This window comes from Talpa occidentalis, unplaced genomic scaffold (assembly GCF_014898055.3).
Source record: "Talpa occidentalis isolate TD23 unplaced genomic scaffold, MPIMG_talOcc4v2.1 talOcc4.13, whole genome shotgun sequence".
NCBI lineage: Eukaryota > Metazoa > Chordata > Mammalia > Eulipotyphla > Talpidae > Talpa > Talpa occidentalis.
Window position 1 is genome coordinate 40,755,693 of NW_023601322.1, and position 24,255 is coordinate 40,779,947.

Sequence of the window (24,255 nt, forward strand, 5' to 3'; positions counted from 1 at the left end):
CTAACTATATAGCTACCTTCAGTCAAAATGACAAAATATTTTACTGGATTGTTGATGAAATTTTGAATCATCAATGACATTAATATGTTGAAAGAAAATATGCAAGGACAAGTGGCAAATCAGCCAGAACAGAACATTCAGTACTTGGCAGGTGAAACTCAAGACAAAACTGTGTGAATAGTAAGTTGATCCTTTTTTCAAATACTATGCAATCTGTTACCTATCCTTCAGGCCAAGAAACACTGATTATAGGCAGTAACTGATTGCAGATTAAGAAGGCAAGCTCCCAAGAAGCTAAGGAGGTGGTACATAACCCAATGTTTGCAATGTTATAATAACACATTTATGAAATTCTTTCAGCCTATTACTTTCAATATGTGTAGGAAGAAATTATTGTTGAAGAATCCATAGACATAATTCACCAAGAAGAAAGCTATAGACATAAAGTCTCACTCTCAAAGGCACTTTCATCTATTAAATTCTCTAGATGACATCTTAAATTGTTAATAACTATTTCATGATCATATTACAACTTTCACCCTCACAGGGATACACAAGAACACTGACACAACATTGGTCCTTATATTCCTTGTGAGTCAGTCAGTGCCATGTCTATGTTCCTTCATGGTAACTGAGGGAGTCTTTGCTAGAGCCTGAATGTTGAATTCCTTTATTCTGAGCAACACATTTTGAAAATATTTTTCCTGGTATGATTAAAACTGCATTACTGCTTAATACATTTCAATATATTTTCATTATTTTAAGGTACAACAGGTTACTTAATATTCACCTCTTCCTCTTTGGAAATGTAATATATTTTATTGCTCTTTTACCCTAATGTGAGTGGTTTTTAAATCTTCAAATGAAGCCATCAGTCAAGTATTAGAATCCTGCCTTGTGGCATTGGACACACGTCTTAGAATATAATAAATACACTTGATAAGTTTTTGTTGGACTGAAGTAAATACTTATTTTTAATAGTATTGTTTTTAAATTATGTATTATTAGCCCCTAGGTCTAATGGTAGGAAGTATATCATGGAATAAATTAATAAAACAAAAATCTAAAAGAAACATATAGGTTTAACATTATTGTAATGAGAGTTAATCCTTCAATGCCAAGAGTTAAATGCCAACTCTTTTTTTTTTCACTTGAATACCTAAGAGACTTGATATCCTCACACTTATTCTAAAGAGATATGCTCTATCATCTTAGAGCACAGCCTCTATTTAAATGTCTCAAACTACTTAAAAAATAGACTTTTAAAATTCGGGATGAAGTAGAGATAGGTGAACATATAGCAAGAAGTGCCTTGCTATAAATGGTTGCTATTGTTCCTAACCCACTCTAATAATTACTTCCATCTTAAAAATAAGTAGAAAAAGTTAGTAGCTCATCAGAATTTCATATAAATTTGAGAGAGAAATGCTTAGTGAAAAAAATGAAGACAGCCTTCAACTTGTGGTTGAATGGACACTGGCAAAGCATGTGTACTATGAAGATTACATATCATATGAGTAAAACGGTATTTCACAAAAACAAGTAAACAAAAAAACTATGAATTCTTTTAACATATTTTCCTTCTTGTCTAAGTTATTACCTAAACTGGTTCTGAATAATTTTCTCAAATCTTATCTGCATAGATCTTATCAGTTATAGCCCTCCAGCCTTTCAGCCACCTGGAAATATTAAGTCCCACCTGGAGCCTCATCCTGACCTCAGGGCCTGGGCCAATGCAGGTCTCTATGCTGGAGGAATTTTTAGAAGCCTTAGACTTGTTACTTATCTGTTCAGTACCAGATCAGCTACTCTGCTGATCCTGCTCTGATATCATAACCTAGAAGTTAAAGACACTAAAATTTTATCTGGGTATTTGTAGCCTAACCCCTCTCTTGTACCACTAGAAATGAGATCCTCTTCCATTGTGATCCTCAGTCTTACCATGGGTCCTTATTTTGTTTTGTTGTGTTGTTTATTTTATTTTATATATTTATGCATACAAGAACTGGGGTATAGGCCAGAGATGTGGGGCAGATGACAGAGTGGGGAGCAGAAAAGGCAGATCTACTGAAATATACTGCTGAGAGGAGCAGTGGGTGAGGCAGGGGAGGTCTGCTGCACCATGTGGGTTAGCTCTCTGGCTGGGGATTGAACTCATCCTGCAGTGGCTGGCACTAACTTGATAGCACTGAGACTTCAACCCCTGTGCTGACAACATGCATGGGACTTTATTTTGTATACCAGTTGGTAAATATTCCTTACAGTGTTCAGTAAGCTTAGAGTCCTACTGGGACTCCAGTCTTAATGAGTATGTCCTAATACATGCCACCAAATAGTTATGAGTTTTCCTCATGTTTAGATTTCCACTTATTGACAACTGTTAGATGTCTTTAGAGACTAAATTTTCTACCAACTGTCAGTTCCTTTCTCCATTCCTTGCCTTGTAGTGATAGGACTATTGGGACTTGGGGTCCTGGTGACCCACAGACTTACCTGGTAAATGCTGAGTTTCAATTCTAATATAACTCAATTAATAGCTCCATTGAAAAATATCTCTTTCAAACCAACCAGCAATAATTTTAAGCTACCTCATTAAATATTCATTTGCAGCTTAAAATCCCAAAAGAAAATACCCCATACCTGTCTGAATGAATCCTGATTTATATCCATTTGTTGTGCCATTTTCTGAGGTCACAGTTGATGACACTGAAGAGTTTGGTTTAATAGAATGGCAAGCAGTGGTGGATTGTCGGCTTCTACATTCTGGAAGGAGTAAGATCATATTGTGATCTTTATGTTTAAAACAGGTCATGGAACACATTCATGGACTCTCTAAAATAATTTGCTCCTTAAGTGACAGTAATTTCCCAATGAATGCTCAAGATGGTGACCACAATTTGCCTCCTAGATCAGCTGTCATGTGTAGAAGGCAAAGAAAAGGTTATAAATTACAATTGCATTTTTCTATTTCAGAGACTAGATCTTGGGAAAAAATTACTCATAGTGAACATAATCACACTAGTTTTTCAGGTAAGACCACAGCTAAAATATCAATTATTTATTTATTTAAAGATTTATTTATTTATGTATACAAGAGCTGGGGTGTAGGCCAGAGGTACAGTAGGGGGTTGGGGGGCTGTGAGAGAATTCACCAGAGACGGAGTGGGGAACAGAACAGGCAGATCTACTGAAATACACTGCTGAGGGGAGCAGTGGGCCAGACAGGAGAAGTCTGCTGTGCCACATGGGCTATCTCCCTGGCTGGTGATCAAACTCATGCTGCAGTGGCTGCTGATAGCTTCTCAGTGCTGAGACATAACCCCTCACACCACTAGGGAGGCCCCCACATTAGCCTTTAAAGGTAGCATGTAAAAGGAATATATAAATGGCTTAAATGACAAAGTTAATTACAGAGTGTGCTGTATAGAGTTTCCAAAGTTTTTCAGGTATGTTAAAGACTAGAGGCAATTTTTTTTAAAAAGATATTTTTATTTATTTATACAAGTACTGGCTACAGTCAGAAGCACAGGAGGGTAAGAGAATTCACCAGAGCCAGAGGGGGGAATAGAACAGGCAGACTGACGAAACACACTGCTGAGGGGAGCAGCAGGCGCGGCAGGAGAGGTCTGTCGTGCCATGTGGGACCCTCACTGGCGGCCAGGGATTGAACCGGCACTGCAGAGGCTGCGGGCAGCTTTGCAGCCCAGCACTCAACCACTGCCCCACCAGGGGATAGAGGCAATTTTTTATAATGTTTTATGCTATGACCTTCCTTGAAGAATTTATATGCACATTGTTATTATGTTTGTATATATGTAATTCTAATTCCCAAATAGCAACTGCTATAAACCATGAGGCTTCAGAATCAACCAGAATCACAGCATCACAAGTGATTTCACAAGTGCAATTCTTTATAAGAAAGGTGAATTATAATTGAGAATGAAATAATAAATTAAAAAATATTTTTTGTAACTAAAACAAAAGTATGTGTATGTGGGGGAAGCAGTTAAAAAGCAGAAGCGTATACCATTTTTATCTTTCATTACTATTTGGACATTTAATATGCTTTCTCTAGAGGAATACCCCTTAAATTTTATTAGGATAATGAGTTACCTGTACGTTACCATGTTTATGACTCAGTGGTCACATGCTTTAAGTTCCAATGATACTTGGTAAGGAACATGCAGTCATTTCCCAAGGAGTCAAATGTCATTTTGAATGTGACCAAGAGTAATTATGGTGAAGAACAGATAAATCTGCAGTTGTAATTTGGACTTTTAATGCTGCTTTTCATGTTTAGACCAAAATCATGCACAGACAAACATGACATTATATTGAAAATTGTTATGCCATCTTTATTATTATAATAATATTAATAATTAAGGGGGAAATCGGCATCTAAGAAACCACTGAAAAGTGTAATATCTTCCACTGCATTAATGCAACGAATGGACCTTGTGGCAAATCCTATTAATCACACAAAGGTGTGAAATTTCATGTGCATTCATTTCTATAAGTTAAATTCTTCCTCACTTGAAATAAATAAAACCACCAACTTAATAATGCATTCTCCAAGGTATTATGATGAGAATTATTTATTCTAAAGCATGTTGAATTTTAATTAAAATAGAAAAATATAGCTGCTTGAGAATTACCAAAGAACCTAAATAAAGTAGAAAGACCATTTGTTCAGAAAAGTGACACTTTGAGGTAGGTACTCAAGTGACATAAGAACTAGACAGAGTCCCACTTTTTTCTTGAGACCTGTACTCCACCCACCCAAGAGACAAATACAAAGACACTTTCATCAATCTGAAAAGTCTCTATTAAAAAATAAAAAGGAGCAAGTCAAATAACCCCTGAGATTTGCACTTTTGAATAATCTGTTGAGTATGGGGTATTTATCTACATCACACCTGGACTCTGGACTCCATATGGATCATTTGTCTTTATCATAACACCCTCACTCCCTTCTCTTTCCCTTTTGGGAACTGACCTACCTTTCCAGCAGATAAGCGGTCCCTTTGACAGCACACCTTGGGAGCTTCTGACTAGGTAGTACTTTAAGTGCTTCTGCTTCTTTGGCTGTGTGGTGAGCTTCAAGTTAATGTGGTTGGAAAATTCTGTGAAATACCGAAATCCTCTTTCTCCGCAGCCAATGCAGTTTCCAGAAAACCCTGGAAGGAGGAAAACCAAAGTTACTGGTAGCCTCTTAAATTGATACAATATCTTTTTATAGATATATTAATAATATTTGGCTCAATAACTTCCTATTTTCAATGAAGTGATTCAAAGGAAAAAAAAAAAACAGGTAAAGAATTTTAGTACAACAAAAAACCATGAATAGCCAAAGCCCTACTGATGAAAACAAAGGAGAAAGGAAGTATCATACTTCCAAACTTCAAGCTATACTACAAAGCCATAATAATTAAAAAAGTTTGGTATTGTAACAAAAACAGACACACAGACCAATGGAACCGAATAGAGAGCTCAGAAATAAAACCACACTTATATGAACAACTAATCTTTAACAAAGGAGCAAAGAATATGCAATGGGACACGGACAGTTTGTTCAATAAATGGTGCTGGGAAAACTGGATCTCCAAATGCAAAAAAATGAAACTAGACCACTACCTCTCACTGTGCACAAAAATCAACTCAAAATGGATAAAAGAACTAGACATAAGACCTGAAACCATAAACTATATAGAAGAAAATATAGGTAAAACACTCTAAGACATATATCTCAGAAACATCTTTAAAGACTAATCACCCAAAGCAGCGCTAGTGAAGGCAAAGATAAACACCTGGGACTACATCAAACTGAAAAGCTTCTGAACAGCCAAAGAGGCATTAACCAAAACAGAGAGACACCCCACTCATTGGGAAAAAATCTTTGCACTCCATTCAACTGATAAGGGACTGATCACAAAGATATACAAAGAACTCACACAGCTCAACAAAAACAAAATAAACAATGCAGTCAAGAAATGGGTAGAAGAACTCAAAAGCCGTTTCTCCAAAGAGGAAATGCAAATGGCCAACAGGCATATGAAAAATGTTCAACGACCCTTATAATCAGGGAAATGCAAATCAAAACCATACTGAGATACCACCTTACACCAGTAAGAATGACACATATCAAAAAAACAAGCAACAACAAATGTTGGCGAGGATGTGGTGAAAAAGGAACTCCCCTACATTGCTATTGGGAGTGCAAACTGGTCCAACCACTACGGAAAGCTGTCTGGAGGTTCCTCAGTCTACTAAAAATGGAGCTACCATATGATCTGGCAGTTCCACTACTAGAGATCTACCCAAAGGACACAAAAACAGAGATTCAAAAGAGCACCTGTACCCCTATGTTTATTGCAGCACTATTTACAATAGGTAAAACCTGGAAACAACCCAAATGCCCAAAAATAGATGACTGGATCAAGAAGATGTGGTTTATTTACACAATGGAATATTATCCAGCAATCAAAAAATAAACTCATGCCATTCACAGCAATGTGGATGGAGCCAGAAGGAATTATGCTCAGTGAAATAAGCCAGAAGGCAAAACAAAAATATCGGATGGTTTCACTTATAACAGGAATATAGGGGAACCAAATAAGACATCAGTGTAAAAAAATCAGTATAAAACACAACAAAGAAAAACAGACAATCATAAACCAGAGACATCCTGCAGGGGAGGAGGAGGGAGAGGGATGAGTGGGAGGGAGGGAGGAGCACAGGGGACTGTGGTGATGGTGCATGGGTGCCTTGGGGAAGGAGATTCTATGGGAACTCAATCTGAGGGGGTGGGGGGAATCAAATATTGTCTAAAAAAATGTAAAAAATGATAAATGTTAAAATAAAATAAAATAATCCATAATTATTCCATCCCCCCCAAAAAAAAGAATTTTGGTACAAAAAATCCTTAGCAATTATTTTAAAACAGTGAAAGATTGAAAATGAGTAAAAAACTGCTCCAAAAGTATAATGGTTAAGGAAACAGCGAATATATTGTGTGATAGTATTTATTCATTTGACAAAGTATAAAAATGTTTGGTCCTAACGATGTTTATTACATCTCCCCCTCCATACTCTTGTCTCTGAACTTTCTAGTCCAAACTCTGTTTCTTGCCCTACTGCAACGTGGGCTTGCCTCCATGGCCACAGTTTATTAGATTATAGACTCATATCTGACCTAGTCTTGGACAGTCAGAATTTGTCTTCTGGAATTTAAAATAAATATAAAAAGAGTCTGTCAAATGGTACTGAATTTTTAAGATTTTATAAAGAGGAAATATAAGTTAAGGTATGGGGAGAACAAATTTTGAACTGTGAAGAGGAGGCTGTTCTGCAGAGAGAGCAACATGGACAGTGATTTGTACATGCAGCATTGTCAACCTTCCAGTTTCTAAGAGATAGAACTGTACTTTATGGCATGAGTTTCCTGAAATTTCCATTTCCTCTTTATTCAACCCCCAGTTACTCAAACTAGTCTGTTATTATTTTAGCTCTAGCATCCAAACAAATTTCTCACTCAGATTAATCAAACAAAATAAAACTAAACAATTATTTACAACAGGGGACATAGAGTAAGAAATGGAGAAAACTGGGAGGATGAGTAGCCATGCTTTCCTTTATTGAAAATCCACTTTTCAGTCCCCTCTAATTCACAGAGGAAAAGGAAAAGTGAGATCATCTGGTTGTGACTGATGAGACATAACAAAACTAACAAGTATATATTAAGGAGAGAAGAATAAAGCAATCAGGATTAAAGACAGAATATCACACAATATGCTAGTCACAGGATACTGACAATCAACTCAGAGTATTTAGAAATGGGCAGTTCCATTTGTTTTTATTCATTTAACAATTATCAATTGAGCACCTACCAGGTGTCAGGCATTGGAATAGCCATGATGAACCCACCTACCCATCCATCCATCCATCAATCCATAAATCGATCCAACCAACCATTCATCCATGTATGCATCCATCCATCCATCCATCCATCCATCCATCCATCCATCCAACAAATGCTTATTGTACTCTATTATGTGCTACTTACTGGTTCAAGTATGAGGTTTTTGTACTGAAGAAAGCAGAAAAACCCCACTGCCTCCCTGGTATTTACATTCTGGTTTGATCCTCATGACTTGATGGAAAACTGCCTTTACTTGTGAGGCAGATACAAAACACAGTAAAAATCTACAAGAGCGGGGAGGGGGGGAATTGGAGTCAAAATAAGGGGGTCGCAATTGTATGGGGAATATAAAAATAAAATTTATAATAAAAAATGTACAAGAGCCTTTCAGTCAAAATAATTAAAGACAGTGCCCTCAAACAAGCTTATTTGATATATCCCATTAACAAATTACTGGGACTGGGTTTATATTTTATCTTTTCCTCTACCTATTGTCTGATGTGGGGGAGAAAAAAGGAGTGAGGAAGTAGAAAAGCAGTAGATCTGGATAATCTTCAAAGAAGAGAAACTTCACAGTAATGATGAAAATTAACAATATTAGAGAGTTAGAATCCTGCAGTTCATTTTTAAAACTTTGTATGGTTTCAGTGTTAGCTCTGATGTGGTACAGATTTTATCTGCTCAAAGTTCTTGCTGTCATGATCATAAAAATAACACCTCTTACAGCCAAATTACCTTTCTAGTTTTTCTGGCAATCAAGTCTTCCAATTGCATGGTAGATTTGGGACACATGCACTGCCAACTGGATCAATATATATTTTAATCAATTTCCCCACAGTCTTTGGAATCTGCATAATTTATATAAAAATTTAGACAAATTGATATTGACATCCACAGGGATTCTAGAATATTTGAAGCTTATAATTTTCCCTACTATGTCTTAATGCATACTAAAAAAAATCCATCATAAGTAAGAAATGTTGGATGAATATTAACTTTTGGATAATAGAGTACTGAGTATATAAAAATCTTAACAATATACTTGTCCAAGAAAAATAACTTCTATCATTTTGTTGCATTACACTGTTACTTGGAGAGGTAATTAGTAAAAATTTATGTTCACTCACAAGCCTCGAGAAAATAAGCAATGCTCCAAGCTTATATGGGTATTTAATAATATGATAAAAATGCAGAATAACTATCATTTAAAAGCAACTATTATGTGCCAGGCACTGTGCTGGGTGGGTGCCTATAAATATCATTTCATTTGCAAGGTTAGCATTATTGGTAATTTTATATAGATGATATATCTGACATTTCAAGAAGATAAGTAGTTTGCCCAAGTACTAAGCGAGATATACCGAATTTAGTTATTTTTAAGAGATTTGTTTTTATTTATTTATGCATACAAGAACTGAGGTGCAAGCCAGAGGTGTGTGTGGAGTGGTGGTGAAAAGACTCACCAAAGACAGAGTGGGGAGCAGAACAGGCAGATCTACTGAAATACACTGCTGAGGGGAGCAGCAGGCCAGACAGGAGAGGTCTGCTGTGCCATGTGGGGGATAGCCATGTGGGGGATCGAACTCATGCTGCAGTGGCTGGCGACAGCTTGATAGCGCTGAGACTTTAAGCCCCGTGCCACCAGGGAGGCCTAAGAAGTATGGAATTTAAACTTAGTTCTGATTCCAGAGTCTCTGACCTTTGGTCTCATATTCCAGGTTACATGGGATTATGAAATGTTTTGTTCTCAGGGTGTTATTTCCTTTTCGCGTTGTATTCTTGGAGGACTCCTTTACACATAAAGAATCACTTAACAAAAATGAATTATGGGGAAATATTTCTGTCTGTAGTTAGAGCCATTTATAAACTGTTTCTTTGCTAAAACTATGATGCTTTTCAAATATTAAAAAGTTTTCCAAAGTTGTTCTATGACCGGGTCAACTAGGTCATTAGCTCCGTGAGAGAAAGGGCGATAATTCATCATTTTTGTGTCCTCACATCATAGCATGATTTCTGTTACCCAGTGTATTTTACACAAACACTGTGGAATGAATAAAGGAACAAATACTTGATACTTCTTTGCTAATGTTCAATGTGTAAAATTTGCCATTAGGTTTCTGTAATAAACTATCTCCTCAATTTCACTCAAAAAGTAAAATGAACATTTTTATAAAACATATGAAAAATGAAAATTGCTACTTTTCCTATGAATTAAGAGAAGGCTTTGAACTGTAATTTAAGGAAATTTTGGAATATAAACATGCGTTAACTTCCTCAGTCAAGGCACTGATTTGTGTATTTCTAGACACCAATGACTATGTAAAACTAGGATGAATACATCCAAATAAATAAAAATACATCTCATATTCAATCTAATTGTATTATTTGCCCTTTTCTCTCTTATTTTCTTTTTACTGATATTTTTGCTAAAAACATCTATTTGTCCAGCAACAGTAATAGATATTCTGAGAAACAAGAACAACTCAACTCTAGAAAAAAACAGGAGCAAAAAGCAACAAATCTCATGTGTCTTCATATTTGTTGTTTTAATATTAAAATATCTTTAAAAACAAATCCATTCTGCATTATTTCCCATGATAAAAGGAAGATATGTTGTGGGGTAAAAGTTCAGATTCAAAGTAAGACTAGAAAGTAAAACAATTCTGAGATGAAGCTGTACATTATACATCATCTATAAGACACGCATACATATGTCACTATGTGTCATTTGCAACTAAGAGAGGCTAAAAAAAGTATGATAAATGCAATTTCAGAAAGTTGTGGGAGTTGGAAGAAGAAATAAATATATATATTCCTAATTGTCTTGTGTGAACTAATGTAATCAAGTGCACTTAGAATTGGTGGCATTGCAAAATCATAAATAACTTACAAAGTGGAATAATGAGAGTTGAATAATTGAGAGTTGACTTGACATCAGACCAATAATGACTCTACTTTGGTTTTTAAAATATTTCTTTTTGATAACTCTCAATGTTATCAAATGTTAAAAATGACAATTAATTTTTAAGAAGTTGCTAATAGAAAAATATCTCATACTTGAACTAAACCATAATATGATTTTTTCAAAATTCTGCCACAATTTAAAATAAACTTGCATTTTAACACTACCTTGGAAGGAATTTTATGAGCATGAAATACTCACCTAAAAGTGCATTTTTTCCATGATCATCTGGTAGAAATCGCTTGTCTACAGCACACACAAGGATGTGTTCAGGGAGATTGGGAGACTTAGCCCCAACCAGAAGGAATCCTGCTGGGATGTCGATTTGTTCCATACACAGAGATACCAAACGCAAATCCTTTCCAGCTTGACAAAAACCTAAAACCCAGTTAGAAGGACACAGTGAAATATAGAGAAAGGTCATATTTTTTTTTAAATAATAAATTTTATTTTTATATTCCCCATGCAATTGCAGCCCCCCCATTCTGGCCCCAATCCCTCCCCTCCCACCCCCCCACCCCCAAAAAGTGTCTCTGGTTCATAGTTTTTTGTTGATTTTGATTTTCACTTTCTTATAGTTATTCATTTTCCTGGTCCCTTATTTTATCACCTATTTGGAGAGCATATTTACTTGTTGGAATTACTAAATTTAAGATTCCTTTGTCATAAATTAACTGGCCTATATAAAAAAGTTCAGAAACAAATGTTGGCAAAGGTGTGAAGAACACGAACCCTCATTTACTGCTGGTGGGTATGTGGACTGGTCCAGCCCCTCTGGAAGACAGTATGGAAGTTACTCAAAATATTAAAAATAGATCTACTATACGATCCAGCAATTCCACTATTTGGTATTTATCCAAAGAACACAAAAACATTAATTTGAAGGGATATATGTGCTATTTGCAGCACTATTTATAATAGCCAAATTATAAAATCAACCAGTGTCCAACTACATATATATATATATATATATATACACACATATATATGCAACAGACTACTCATTTTATAAAAAAAAAAAAAGATGAAATCTTGCCATTTGTGACACACGAATGGATTATGCTAAGTAAAATAAGAAAAAAGGAAAAAGGCAAATTACTGGATGATTTCACTCATACTTGAACTATAAAGAAACAAAAAAAAGAACAGACAAAACCAAAACAAAACAAACCTAGAAATATGATTACAGAATTGAGGCTACCTGGGGGAGAGAGGAGGGTACGAGTGGGGTACAAAGGAGGGAGGTCAGGTCTAATGGATTCTGGGACAGGATTATGGGTACCTTGGTGGTGGGTGTGGTCTGGTAATATACATATGAAATGTGTGAACCTATACCCTATGTCATATACAGTGTTATAAACCAATACTACATCAATGATAAGTGATAAAAATATAAATTGCATACATTCCAATCAGAAGACAAATCTAATCATATATGTGCCCCTCTGAGCAGTTTTGAAAACACCCTAAAAGCAGGTAATTCCATGGGATTTATATTTTATATTTAACTTTGTATTTTCTGGTCCACAAACAAGGAAATGATAAAACAAAGCAAACTTTGGAAAATACCGTAACTTTTAAGGTGCAGACTATAGTATTTTTGCTTTCAATTAAAATTCACTTCTCTAAATGGAATGACATAGGAAAAGACAGGAGCTCAGTTTGGTGACTCATAAATGATGGGACTAGAATAGAACTCAAAGCTAGTATTTTCGCTAGATATGACAAGACAAGACATCTAAAATCTTACGTAACTACTGTGTATATATGATTTATTACACTAAGTCATCAGGTCATCCTTTACATCAGGTCATCCTTTATTAAAAACGATTTGCAAAAGATGCTCTTCTATGCCTGAAGAAAAGATTGAACAAAATATATCTTCTCTTAAGAGCTCACATTATAGCCATTTGTAAGAATGTATAGGGAGCTGATCATCACAAAACAGTATTACAGAGAGCAGCTATTTTCCACTGGAAAACACCAATCTTCACATCTTTTGAAAAAATGATACAACCTGTATTCTGATCATGTGATTCTCCTGGAGAGCTGTGATAGTCCTTGCTCTGTGACAGAAGTCTGTCAGTAGTGATGAGGGTTGGGAGGTGGTTGAAGAATGTTCTGAAGCCCAGTTTTATCTGCCTTTCCTATGGTTTGGTCATGAAATCTTGTGTTTTGGAATTTTTCTAATAACTTCATATTACCTAAACTACTCTATGTTGGGGTTAGTCATTTATATTGTGCACCAATATGTTTCTAGGACAACAACAGCAACAAAAATTCAAGAAAAGGCTTCCCTGGTGGCACAGGGGTTAAAGTCGCAGCACTATGAAGCTAAAATCATGGGGATACAGTCACTGCTGCACATGAATTAGATCCCCTGCCAGGGAGCTACCCACATGGCACAGCAGGCCCCTCGTGTCTTGCCACTGCTCCCTTCAGCAGTGTATTTCAGTAGATCTGCCTGTTCTGCTCCCCACTCTGTCTCTGGTGAATCCTCTCACCCTCCACATCTCTGGCCTACACCCAGTTCTTATATGCATAAATAAATACAAATAAATCTCTAAATTAAAAAAATGCAAGGATAAAGTACAAATTTAGTGATTATATTCTAATTTGGATTTTCATGTGAGGGAAAAACACAATCTCTTTCAGCAGAATGTTATTTGCAGAGAAATTCCACAAACAGTAGCCAGAAACATTTTCATCATAGAGAGAAAAAAATGCAAAGATTATAAAAATTAACTTCTAAAATATAGAAATTCTAAAATTTGGATATTAATAGTAGATTTTGACTTTTTTTTAAAGATTTATTTATACAAGAACCAGGGTACAGGCCAGATGTGCAGGAGGGTGAGAGGATTCACCAGAGACAGAGCAGGGAACAGAACAGGCAGACTGACGAAATACACTGCTGAAGGGAGCAGTGGGCGAGACAGGAGAGGTCTGCTGCGCCATGTGGGTTTCTCCCCAGCTGGCCGGGATAGAACTCGCGCTGCAGAGGCTGCAGACAGCTGCAGAGGCTGTGGACAGCTTCACAGTACGGTGCTCAACCACCTGCACTACCAGGGAGGCCCCAAATTTGACTTGTTTTTGAGCCTGGAAAACATTTAAATATACTTGGCTTCCCTTTTAACCCCACCAAAAGTATAACATTTAAAAAATATATGTCAAATAAACCTTTCTGCTTTAAGTCAATTCTTCATTACAAGCCATGTAATCATACAATTAGTTTTTAAAACCCCAAAAGGGTTTAGATGATGATATATTACTCTAGGAGAGATTTGTGAGTCAAAGATTGAGTAACACTAATCAACACCAATTTCTTTGGTATGTGCATGAGGATACTAGGGACCATAAAGGTTGAGAAAATGGCCCACAGTCAAATATAACAGCAAACAGAAAAGCTGGAATTGGAAACCAGATCTCTTGACTCCAAGTTAGAGGCTCCTTTTATCATCATTAACATCTCTCTCACTCATATAATGCTCCATTTACCTTCCCTTAATCTGATGTAAGACACTCTCCCATAGCTTCTTCCTTGCTTATTTTCCTAAGTGCTGTCACCCAAATTTCTAGGCTGAAATCTGGTGGGCACTTGATAAATCAGCCCCCCCCCCCACCCACAGGTTATGTCAGCATCCAATTATCTCATGCTTGCTGGTGAGTCCTTAAAATTCATGGCTTTGCGAGTCACAAAAGTGACTGTGATCAGAGAGTGACATTTCTTTTTCTTTTTCTTTTTTAAAATATTTCTTTATTTATTTGTATAAGCACTGGGTACAGTCAGAAACGCAGGAGGGTGAGAGAATTCACCAGAGCCAGAGCGGGGAACAGAATAGGCAGAGTGATGAAATACACTGTTGAGGAGAGCAGTGGGCGCAGCAGGAGAGGTCTATCGCACCATGTGGGACCCTCGCTGGCTGCGGGGGATTGAACCGGTGCTGCAGAGGCTGCCGGCAGCTTTGCAGCCCAGCGCTCAACCGCTGCGTCACCAGGGGAGGCCCAGAGAGTGACATTTCTGATGAGATTTCTCAAAACATTACAGGGGAAATTAAGGGAAAAAAGGAAATAAAGGGGAAAAATTATAAATTTGGTTCTGGACTAAACAGGGTATAGTCAAGAAGACACATTGTGGAGAATATCTAAAAAGAGCAGCTTTTTTGTGGAAGAAACATGATTTTAGAGGGATTTCTATGATATAATGAGAACTATAGAGCACACTCAAATTAAGCACAAATTGTTTTTAGTTACCAGAAGGACACATTTACCAGAAGGACACATCGAGATCAAAAGTAACAATATTCAACAATGATTAGATTCTATGGGAAGCATGTTTTCTAGTCTCATCTCAAAATTTTTTAGTTCAAGAGGGGCCTGTGATAATGAAAAAGGAAAATAACCTATTTTATACTTAAAAAAAAACTCACAATGATGGGATTATGTTTAACACAGGATGTGCTCCCCATTGCCAAAACTGGAATAATTTGAGTAATAAAAATAAAGTAACTCTGGATTATAACCCAAAATATAAAATAATATCCATGTGTGCATAATGATATAATAAATGACTGAATAAATTAATAAATGGGGGAGAAGAAACAAGTTTCCATGAAGCAGAATTCCATTTTTTTTTTTTTTTTTTTTTTTTTTTTGGTGGGACGAACCGGCACTGCAGAGGCTGCGGGCAGCCTCGCAGCCCAGCGCTCAACCGCTGTGCCACCAGGGGAGGCCCAGAATTCCAAATATTTTAAGTAGAGATTCCATCTTCTAGGAGGTAGGGCAGCGCACAGCATTCTTTGAGAATGGGCTGAGCATCCCTTTCCAGGTGATCTAAGTCAAAATCAAGTTGAACAAATTAACCCTTCATACAATATGATAAAAATGGCACTTTACCTCTGTGATCTTCCACCCCCAAACGCAAAGACACAGTCTTATAAGGAGAAAAACATCAGACAAATCCCAGTAGAAGGTGTCCTACAAAATACCTGACCAATTATTCCTCAAACCATCATCAAAAGCAAGGACAGTCTAAGAAACTGTCACAGCCCAGGGGAGCCTAAGGAGACATGACAAGTAAATCTAATTGGTATCTTGGATGGGGTTTTTGGAACAGAAAAAGGACAGTTAAGTAAAAACTAGGGAACTCAAACCACAGGCTTTAATTATTATTAAAAATTAATAATAATGCAAGAGATTAACAATAGGGGAAATGGTAGGGATAAAAAAGGAACTATAACCATTTTCCTGTAAATCTAAAACTGCTCTTTTTTTAAAAAAAAAAGTCTTTTTTAAAAGTTGATTTTTTTATCATCTTGCCTTCCAACTTACTAACAAAGGCAATTTAATTAAAAGAAAAGTGAATAGGAGAAAAAAAAAGAAGGCAAGGCTGAGTCCAGAAAAAGGGTAAGGAAGGAGTGAATTCAAGGCCAAAAATGGTTGTAAAATCAAGGAAAAGTTTCTAAGTTCAGTTATTCAGAGAGGATGCTTACCTGCCAAGGGTCTAGCCTTTTGCTGTATTTATTAACTGACTGCTTCCTTCAAACTCTCATTCTTGGGATTCAGATCAGCTAATTAAATATAAATTATACCATCAGGCATCCCCAGTTAGGAAAAAAAAATACGCAAAGAGCAATATTTAATTTGGGTTTTTTTTTGTGAAAAAGATCAAAAGTAAGTTGGGTGTGTTAGTAAAGGGTGGACAATTGAAGAGTATGAAATGTGATTATATTTCAAAAATTATAGGATTCAAATATTCCAAGTAGCAGGTAGTTGTTTTACCAATTAGAAATATGTCAGCTTATGAATCTCATAGTGTTCAAATATTAAATCTTAAGTAAAACCTCAAACAAAAATGAAATATTTACTCCCCTGTCGGAGTAATTTTGAATTACATCTAAACTAATCCTTGAAAAAAAGATAGGATCTTTCTTTAGAGGTAAGTTACTAGAAGACCTGGGAAAGAGCACCCTCAGGAAGGACCTAAGCCTGTTTACTGTATGCAAAGAAAGAAAGATAAGTTCTGGGCATACAAATAACAATTTATTTGACAAAGTTGCTCTTAAATAGTTTTTATTTTCTGAGAATGTCGCCCCCAAAACACAATTCCTGCTGCAAATTATTTTAATTTTAAAAATGAATAGTAGTATAGGGCCCTTTTTTATAAACTCCATCTGCATTTCCTTAAGAAAATAGTCAAGGTTTTCACTTCAGAAGAACAGATTTGCATTCTTCAATTATCTCCCAACTTGAAGGTTACTGAGTAATCTAAATGGGGGAGGGAACCGTTTACTGAAACAGCTGTAAACACAAATGAAAGTAATCAAAGCAGTATTTGGAAGTCTAAAATTTGGTGCCCTTCACCTCTTTAGACAATCACTGCCTCCCAGCAGGGTAGGAACCTACACTATTCCAATAATTTACATAAGAAATTAGCAACCAAAATTTACATCTGAATGGACCCCCCACCCCAGCAGCCCATCAGGTGTTAAGTATCTGCTTATCTAAATTGCCTCTAAAAATAGCTTTACCTTCCTTTAAGCCTTAGGTAAATAAAGAATTTCCCATGGAGGGAAGGTGGATGCTGACACAAGTCCGGGCATTATAGGGCCCTCTTTGACTGCCATTTTTATAAAGAAAATTTCAGGGCTGTTCTCCCTGTGAGTAAGAGAAATTGGAATAAGCCACATTGAGAGACATATGAAACACTTGCTATCTACTAGATCACTAAGTTTTTATCTTGGTAGTACTAAGCAACTTTCCATACCTGGTTACAAGTAATACCAATAGTGGCAGATAACCCAGAGGTAAATTAAAAACATACCTAGGACATGGGAAAAGCAGGGAAACTCCTCTCCCATTTTTGGTATAAAATTTGATATTCAAAAATATTCTCTAAAGCTTTTACTCTAGCTCTACTTAATTATTTTTGTTGTTGTTTTGGTTCTACTTAATTCTTATAAGAAGAGGCTCAGTGATAAACCAACAATAGTTAAAGCCCTATTTCAACTTATAGCTGTTAACTGATAAACAAGTTGACTGAACAATTAAATAAAAAGCATGAGAATAGATGTAATAAAGGTTGGAAGCTTAATACCAGTCACTGCCCATACCTCCACAGATTTAAAGGCACTTATTACACCAACAATGAGTATAAAAAAATACAGTTGGTCCAAGACTTTAAACCTGCAGATGAGTGGGAGGTGGCTGGTTATACATAATGTAATCCAACCTGATATACTATAATAAGTATAATATAGATAACATAAAAGATTAAGCAAAAGAAACCGATCACATGGAAGTAAATTCATAAGGAATAATGTGCTTGAGGCCTGCCTAACTCAAGGAAGTTGTAAAATTGCGAGAGACCACTTGTAGAAATTTAGGAGCAGATAAGCTACTAGGAGAATTATTCAGGTCTCCTCATCACATAAGGAGGGGATTTTGAGCCCTTTATAGTTTATCAGATTCTGAGAAAAGAGAAAGTAAAACTGCCTGAAAGTACCCATTTATCCGGCTTTGCCTATTTTAAACTCTCATTTATCCTAATTTTTATTATTATTATTATTATTATTTTTGCTCTTCAAGCTTATAGGAGAAATGTACTGAAATGTTATCCCTCTCCTTCTCCCCATACTCCAAGATTTCATGCATTGGAATTGCCAGGACTCAAGTAGTCGGAGTATGAATGTTATACTATATGGATAATGTTATACTAATATGGATAAATTAGAATACACATATTGGTTAGGTTGGAAAGGCCCGAAAACAGCACTGAATACAGCTTAATGGAGAGAAGAGAGTGCTAAGTTGTGACACCCTCAAAATTATGATTATTAAAAATGTTCTATAGTAAGATTTTCTTTTTAGAAATGAGGTTATAAAATCTTGGTAGAGGAGAGGGTTGAAAAAAAATAAAGAAAATGGGATTATCAAAATATGTAATTTTTATCATTTATAGATTACAATATACTGGGTGGGTGTTCAAAACAAATGGCAAATATAAAGCATCTGCTATTTTCATTATTGTTTTAAAAGTAGAACAGAAAGGAGAAAGAACACTAAAATGTTCCTAAAACAGCAACATTCTTGCAGGAAGTAACTGAAGTGCTGTAAAAAGTCCTGACTTGAGTCTAAACTTGCCTTTGCCACATACCAACTCAGAGAAGTCATTCATGCAGTGAATCGCAGTTTCTCATCTCTGAGATGCAGTGATAATACTTGTCTTTCCTATAGACACCTGCTATGAAGCCATAGGAGATAATGTGAGTGAGAAAACAATCATTCCTCATTCCTTTCCATAATTACTGTTTTTCATCATTGAGCAACATATGGAATGATTGCAAACTAGCCAGATAGTATTAGAGGGATTGTGAAAAACAAAAACAAAACCCACCATCTGTAGTGCAAGACCCTTCTGGGGCAGGTTTTTGTGAATAGGGTATTGGTGGGCTATTTGAATCAGACATTTCTTCATCATCTTCATCATCTTCCATTTCATTAGCTGTTAGATTGTTAGAAAAATCCAGGCTTCCATTTTGAGTGTAGCGGTGTACCAAATCTTTATCGAGATCTTCCACTTTGGGTTTTACATCTGGGTAAGCAGATAAATCACAGCTAATTTAATCAAAAGCTATTATGGGGAAATAACCAAAAGAAAAAAATAATAATTCTGAGAGATATCTGAAGACAAGGAGACTTAGTATTTTCTAACACTGAACAAATTTACTTCAGGGGTCTCCAGATTTGGAAATCCCACTTCTTCTAAAAGGAATTTAGAAAGGTGTAGGATTAAGAAACTTACCTGTGGATGAGAAAGGATGCTGGTCAGGGTCCAAGTACAGCTGGGAAAAAATTGGCCGAGGTACCACACTACTACATCTGAGAGAGGCTTCTATGGAGTTGTGGAGAGCTTCCTCAAATCTAGCAGATTTCAGTTGCCCAGCATATGAATTCCCCATGGTCTATACAACCCCCAAAGAAAAAGAGGAAAAAAGGAGAAAAGTGATAAAATTAGAGGGTTACATAACTGCAAAGTATACACATACAACTGATATATAAGCTAAATCCACACACTTATTATCAGGGAAATGCAAATCAAAACCACAATGAAATACCTCATACCTGTAAGAATAGCCCACATTTAAAAAACCACAAACAACAAATGCTGGTGAGGATGTGGTGAAAAGGAACCCTCTTACACTGCTGGTGGGAATGCAAACTGGTCCAGCCACTAAGAAAGCTGTGTGGCATTTCCTCAAAACACTAAAAATGGATCAACCATATGATCCAGTGATTCCACTCCTAAGAATCTACCCAAAGGACACAAAAACCCTAATCTGAAAGGAAACCTGCACTCCTAAGTTTACTGCAGCACAATTTACAATAGACAAGATATGGAAACAGCCCCTAAACAGATGAATGGATCAAGACATGGTGTATATACACATAATGGAATACTACTCAACAATCAAAAAAGATAAATTCATGCTATTTGCAGCAACATGGATGAAGTTGGAAGGGATTATGTTAAGCAAAATAAGTCCAAAGGAAAAAGATAAATATCAGATGGTTTCACTTGTATGTGGAATATAGAGAAAACAAATAAAAGGTCAGGAAAAGATAAAATTTGCAAACTGATCATGGATCTGAGGCATACAGCAGAGAAGTGGTAGGAAGAGGGGTCAAAACAGGGTAGGGAAGAGCGCAAGAGACTGGTAATGGATCACGGGTGCTATGGTGGTAGGAGAATTATGGGACTACACCTGAGGGGAGGAATCAAATACTGTCCAAAAATTAACAATGATTTAAGAAAATAAATAATAAAATGAAATAAATCCATATATCTTGTTATGGTATGAACTACCCCATATTTCCTGTTAGCACAACTTTCACAGGTTATGTTAACATGTCACTTTTGCTTTTTTGCCTTTACAGTCCAAGTCCATGTCAAAAACTCCTTTAAAGGAACTTTGTGTAGAATCAAACAGTAATAAATGCTTAAAGTCAAAGTTCTCAACCAGTAAGTCAAGACTAACCTGTCAATTTTGAGTGGGTGGGCTACCATAACTCCATACCAACTCTATCATTGGTGTCAGAGTAAATGGATAATTATTTCTCTTTCTAATAAGATCATATTACCCTATGGGGGAGAAAAAGACTCTTTTCTGGGGGCAAAAAAAAATGAAAGTTTTATGACAATACATTTAATTGGCAAATTTTTGAAAGCAAGATTTGGGTCTTTCAAACTCAATTAATTTATGTATTACTAGCATTTATCTAAAAAAATTTTTTTTTTTTTTTTTTTGAGGCTTGTAAGAAGTTTAATTTTGCTACAGATAACTTTCATTCTTTGTACAGCATTTTCTTAATGATGTCTCTGAACCATCCCAGAGGTCCATATTTAGGAAGTTGATTCATTTCACAGCAAAGACACAGACAGACAGATATATTAAAAGTAAAACCTCATGCTCAGTGTTAAAATCTCATATCATAGCCGTCCTTATTACAGTGCTTGTTTTCCACACAACTGAGACCATTGGGTAGAGAAAATTTACCTTGATTTTTGTATTCAGAATTTTCAGTTGCCTGTTCACCATGACTTCATTTTTAGATGAAATTTCCCCCTTTTTGAGTGTAGCTGACTGTATCTCTCAGTTGCCAAAGAGGAGAGGAATATCAGTATTAATAAGGATGATCATTTACTTGCCAGTTAAAACACATTCTGAAAAGGATGAAAGCGTCTTCTTGCCTGAAGCTTGCTTGTTCTGTGTGAGCTGTGAGGTGTCTCTGAGCGTTATTTCCATGCTGTGCTTTTCCCTGGGTCTTAGCAGTAAGGTATATTTCTTTTTTTTTTTCTTTTTTTTTTTTTTATTATTAACTATTTATTTATTTATTTATTTATTTTTTTTTTTTTTTAAATATTAAATTTTATTTTTATATTCCCCCATACAATTGCAAACGCCCCATTCTGACCCCAATCCCCCTCCCACCCCCCACCCCCCCAAAAGTGTCTCTGGTTCATAGTTTTTTTGTTGATTTTGATTTTCACTTTCTTATATTCATTTTCCTGGTCCCTTATTTAAGTTTTCTAGATTCCTGCTATGAGTGAGACCATCCGGTATTTTTCTTTTTCTTTTTGGCTTATTTCGCTGAGCATGATCCCTTCCAGCGCCATCCATGTTGCTGCAAATTGCATGTGTTTATCTTTTTTGAATGCTGAGTAATATTCCATGGTATATATGTACCACATCTTCTTGATCCAGTCATCTATTTTTGGGCATTTGGGTTGTTTCCAAAGCTTAGCTATTGTAAACAGTGCTGCTATAAACATAGGGGTGCAGGTGTTTTTTGGAATGGATGTTTCTGTGTCCTTTGGGTAAATACCTAGGAGTGGAATTGCTGGATCATATGGAAGCTCTATGTTTAGTAGGTCCAGAAATCTCCACACAGCTTTCCACAGTGGTTGGACCAGTTTGCACTCCCACCAACAGTGCAGAAGAGTTCCTTTTTCTCCACACCCTCGCCAACATTTGTTGTTGCTAGTTTTTTTAATATGTGCAATTCTCACTGGTGTAAGATGGTATCTCATGGTAGTTTTGATTTGCATTTCCCTGATGACAAGTGATGTTGAACATTTTTTCATATGCCTGTTGGCCATTTGCATTTCCTCTTCAGAGAAGTTTCTTTTTAGCTCTTCTGCCCATTTTTTGACTGGATTATTTTCTTTGTTGTTGTTGAGTCTCATCAGCTCTTTGCAGATTTTTGTGATCAGTCCTTTATCATTAGTGTTGGGTGCAAAAATGTTCTCCCAGTTGGTGGGGTTTCTCTTTGTTTTTGTTATTGTCTCTTTTGCTGTGCAGAAGCTCTTTAATTTGATGTAGTCCCAGCTGTTTATCTTCGCCTTCACTATCACTGCTTTGGGTGATGTGTCTGTAAAGATGTCTTTGATGTGCAAATCACGTAGTGTTTCGCCTATATTTCCTTCTATATATTTTATGGTTTCAGGTCTTATGTCTAATTCTTTAATCCATTTTGAGTTGATTTTTGTGTATGGTGTGAGGTAGTGGTCAAGCTTCATTCTTTTGCATGTAGCGACCCAGTTTTCCCAGCACCATTTATTGAACAAACTTTCTTTGCTCCAATGCATAGTCTTTGCTCCTTTGTCAAAGATTAGTTGACCATAAATCTGTGGGTTTATTTCTGGATTTTCTATTCGATTCCATTGGTCTGTATGTCTGTTCTTGTTCCAATACCATGCAGTTTTGATGATTATGGCTTTGTAGTATAGTTTGAAGTCTGGGAGTGTGATGCCTCCATTCCCTTCTTTTTTTTTCAGGAGAGCTTTGGCTATTCGGGGTTTTTTGTGATTCCATATGAATTTCATCAATAATTGTTCTATTTCTTTGAAGAATGACATTGAAATTTTGATTGGAATAGCATTGAATCTGTATATTGCTTTTGGAAGGATGGCCATTTTAATAATGTTTATTCTTCCAATCCATGAGCAGGGGATATCTCTCCATTTCTTTGTGTCTTCTTCTATTTCTTTTAACAGTGTTTTATAGTTTTCTTTGTATAGGTCCTTTACCTCTTTTGTTAGATTTATTCCCAAATATTTGATTTTTTTTGTTTCAATAACGAAAGGGATGGTTTTTTTGATTTCTTCTTCTTCAGATTTATTGTTTGTGTATAGGAAGGCTACTGACTTTTGCGTGTTGATTTTGTATCCTGCCACTTTACTGAACTGATTGATGAGTTGAATTAGCTTTTCTGTGGAGTTAAACTCCATCTAAACACAACCTTATTTGGGATCCTTTACGAAAGTATATAGTAAGAGGTGTTTAAGCTATGACCTTTACTTGTCATCACTAATTTTTCATAGTATTTGCTAGCTTCAAAAATTTCCAACTATGTTAATAACGATTACACTTTATTAGGTGTTGACTGTTGGCTAGACTAACAATCCAGGTCCCCAAGACCCTTTCTATGGCCGATGAAGTCAAACCTTTGTTTTCAAACTACTAGTAGGATATTATTTGCCTTTTTTACTATCGTTTTCTTACTTGTATACAGTGGAATTTTCCAGAGACTGCATGATGTGTGGTATTGCAACAGACTACATGCAGAAGCAGACAGACTAGTCTTTTCACTCACCTTTTTAGGAAAACAAAGTTATCAATTTGTAGCTATCTGGTCATGTTCCTGTGCTCCTAAAGCATAGTCAACTTAGGTAAATCTGATTTCAAGAAAGGCAGTTTTGAAAATATCTTAGCCTCACTTGCCCATCAGAGAGAAGGATGGATGTTAAATTTCCTCCAGAACACCAACTCTGATTGAATCCCTAGAGAGAGTTCCTGGAGGACTGAAGGAACCT

The 24,255-nt window shown here is 36.1% G+C and overlaps 1 protein-coding gene across 8 annotated transcripts in view; it reads right to left on the reverse strand.

Annotated features, from left to right (window-relative positions):
* Window positions 1–24,255, reverse strand: part of GREB1L (GREB1 like retinoic acid receptor coactivator) — a 248,282-nt gene that overhangs the window by 73,408 nt on the left and 150,619 nt on the right. For all 8 annotated transcript variants that reach the window (XM_054694146.1, XM_054694142.1, XM_054694144.1 and 5 more), the window contains 5 exons: window positions 19,684–19,843; window positions 19,276–19,473; window positions 11,082–11,258; window positions 5,001–5,177; window positions 2,641–2,763 (listed from right to left, as the gene is read on the reverse strand). In XM_054694146.1, coding sequence (XP_054550121.1) covers window positions 2,641–2,763; window positions 5,001–5,177; window positions 11,082–11,258; window positions 19,276–19,473; window positions 19,684–19,840 — 832 coding nt within the window. In that variant the 5' untranslated portion in view covers window positions 19,841–19,843. The remainder of the gene's footprint in view (window positions 1–2,640; window positions 2,764–5,000; window positions 5,178–11,081; window positions 11,259–19,275; window positions 19,474–19,683; window positions 19,844–24,255) is intronic.